Genomic DNA, 2,317 nt, shown 5'->3' with positions numbered 1-2,317 from the left:
ACATATCACCTTTCCAATGAAGAAAACACAGACCACATTTTTCACCTTGTGTTGATATTATCTCATGTGCCTAGTCTCATATGTTTTCCTAAAGGGAATAGGGGAGCTGAGGCTTCTGCAGTTATGTGTACTTTATATACTCCATTTCTTCACAGGGTCACAAGAAACTGATTTTCTTGGATGCACCAGCACGGCTAAATGACTACATTGAGCCTGACCAACAGAAGCTACCAGGGGCAACTACTTCCTTAGATGAGGATCTTAAAGTCTTCAATAATGCACTCAAATTGTCTCATAAAGACACAAAAGTTGCTATCAAAGTAAGAATGGGATTTGATTATGAAATATATTAATAATGTTTATTAGAGATTTTTTTTTTTATCCTTGTTTTGTTGTTATCATCTAATTTTACCTGTTTATAAGGGCTTGAGAATATGAATAATAGCATAATTGTATAGGTCAGTATAGTACAGTGATAACATACATATGTCTTAGGAATAAGAATGCCATTGAATGTTAGAATTTACAGCTTTGCCTTGATTACAGGTGGGTCCTTCAGCAATCCAGGTAACCTCAGCAGAGAAGACCAAAGTGTTGTCCCATTCTGTACTTCTCAATGATGTTTACTACGCTTCAGAGATTGAAGAGGTAGAGTATATTAGTGCCATTTTAGTGTATCCAACTGCATCTAGTTTTTGTGGATAAAGTAGTAATAGAGGAATTTCTGTGTAATAAATTACTTTTTTTTTCCATCTGATAAACATGATTTGTCTTTGAACCTTGTATCTCTTAATATTGTTTCAGTTGTTCTCATGATATGATTTGGATGTCTTACACTATTGTGATGAAGATGTAACATTAATATATAGGAGGGAATGAGATTTCCTAAAGTTGATCTATGAAATATTGTGATGAGTGGGTTCATTGCAAAATTGGTAATGATGCATACCTTTCTCACTGTCCAGGTTTGTCTTGTGGATGACAACCAGTTCACCTTGACCATTGCAAATGAATCTGGACCCCTGTCATTCATTCATAATGACTGTGACAGTATTGTCCAAGCTATTATTCATATCAGAGCAAGATGGGAACTTTCTCAGCCAGTGAGTATTTTATACATTTTTATTGTTTTTATTCCAGGGTAGCTCATAACTGTAGGTACCTGATCTTAATTAAACTTATTCAGAGTTACATATGTACAAAATATTAATGCTCTTACTTTTTGCACTGCTACAGGCAGAGCATATGTATGTAATGATATTTGAATTTTATTAACAGTCCTTTTCTTAATATCAATTTTATTAGATTGTCATGTTAATTCTTAATGGTTGTTACTTATTTCTAAAGGACTCAGTAACAGTGCACCAGAAGATTCGGCCAAAGGATGTTCCAGGCACCTTGCTCAATATGGCGCTACTAAACCTGGGTTCCTTAGACCCCAACCTGAGAACAGCAGCTTACAATCTCCTTTGTGCTCTCACTGCCACCTTTGACTTGAAAATTGAAGGACAGCTATTAGAAACTTCAGGTAAGGGATCACACTTTAGATATGTTTGTTTTTTCTACAGTAAATCTGAGAAGTAGAAGAAACGTATGAGAATGCAGGGCATATGGCCATTTTTGTGTATTGTATAGTAGGGGTCAAGGGGATATTAATACAGTGATTCTGAGTTAGCTGAAATGCCAAAAGGTCTAACTCCAGGGAAAACAAAAATGTGTCACTGCACCACAAGCAGGTAACTGGTGCATATGTTTTCATTCCACGTATGCACCAATAAAGTCAAGGTTTTGTTCAGATATTATTTAAATTCCAGCAAAAGTTTCCAGCCGTCATGCTGTAAAGGGCTATAAACTATTGTGAGACTGAGATAATGGAGGCATGATATTGATGCCATCTGCAGATAAAGGGCTAAGGGCATATGTATTTAATTTGTACTTAGTTATGATTTGGAAAGGTAATAGTGCACAGAAAAATATGTTGATGAATGTCTTATTAATGCTGGCTATACCATTTATACTGGAATAAGAATGGGTGTATGCTCTTTCTCTCCAAATGATAACCGAAGTGCCAAGGATTGAGAAAATTTAATGTCATCTCTTACACAGGGTTGTGCATTCCATCCAATAACACCATCTTCATCAAGAGTGTCAGTGAGAAGTTGGCAGCTAATGAGCCTCACCTGACGCTAGAGTTCCTGGAGGAGTGCATACAGGGCTTCAGGGCTTCCAGCATCGAACTCAAGCATTTGTGTCTTGAGTACATGACGCCATGGCTGCCCAACCTTACAAGGTAGGGAGAATTAGGAGTTTTTGCTTA

At 36.7% G+C, this 2,317-nt stretch overlaps 1 protein-coding gene across 8 annotated transcripts in view; it reads left to right on the top strand.

Moving 5' to 3' along the window:
* Positions 1 to 2,317, top strand: part of LOC119586518 (neurofibromin-like) — a gene marked incomplete at its 5' end in the record, with an annotated part of 66,980 nt that overhangs the window by 28,093 nt on the left and 36,570 nt on the right. For all 8 annotated transcript variants that reach the window (XR_005229956.1, XM_037935267.1, XM_037935261.1 and 5 more), the window contains 5 exon segments: positions 156 to 320; positions 547 to 648; positions 966 to 1,103; positions 1,348 to 1,528; positions 2,107 to 2,290. Coding sequence is in view for 7 of the 8 variants with exons in the window: in XM_037935267.1 (XP_037791195.1) it covers positions 156 to 320; positions 547 to 648; positions 966 to 1,103; positions 1,348 to 1,528; positions 2,107 to 2,290 (770 nt within the window).

The sequence above is a fragment of the Penaeus monodon genome, chromosome 21 (genome assembly GCF_015228065.2).
Source record: "Penaeus monodon isolate SGIC_2016 chromosome 21, NSTDA_Pmon_1, whole genome shotgun sequence".
Taxonomy (NCBI): domain Eukaryota; kingdom Metazoa; phylum Arthropoda; class Malacostraca; order Decapoda; family Penaeidae; genus Penaeus; species Penaeus monodon.
Note: the sequence above shows the minus strand (reverse complement) of the source record. Positions and strands in the feature narration are given on the sequence as shown.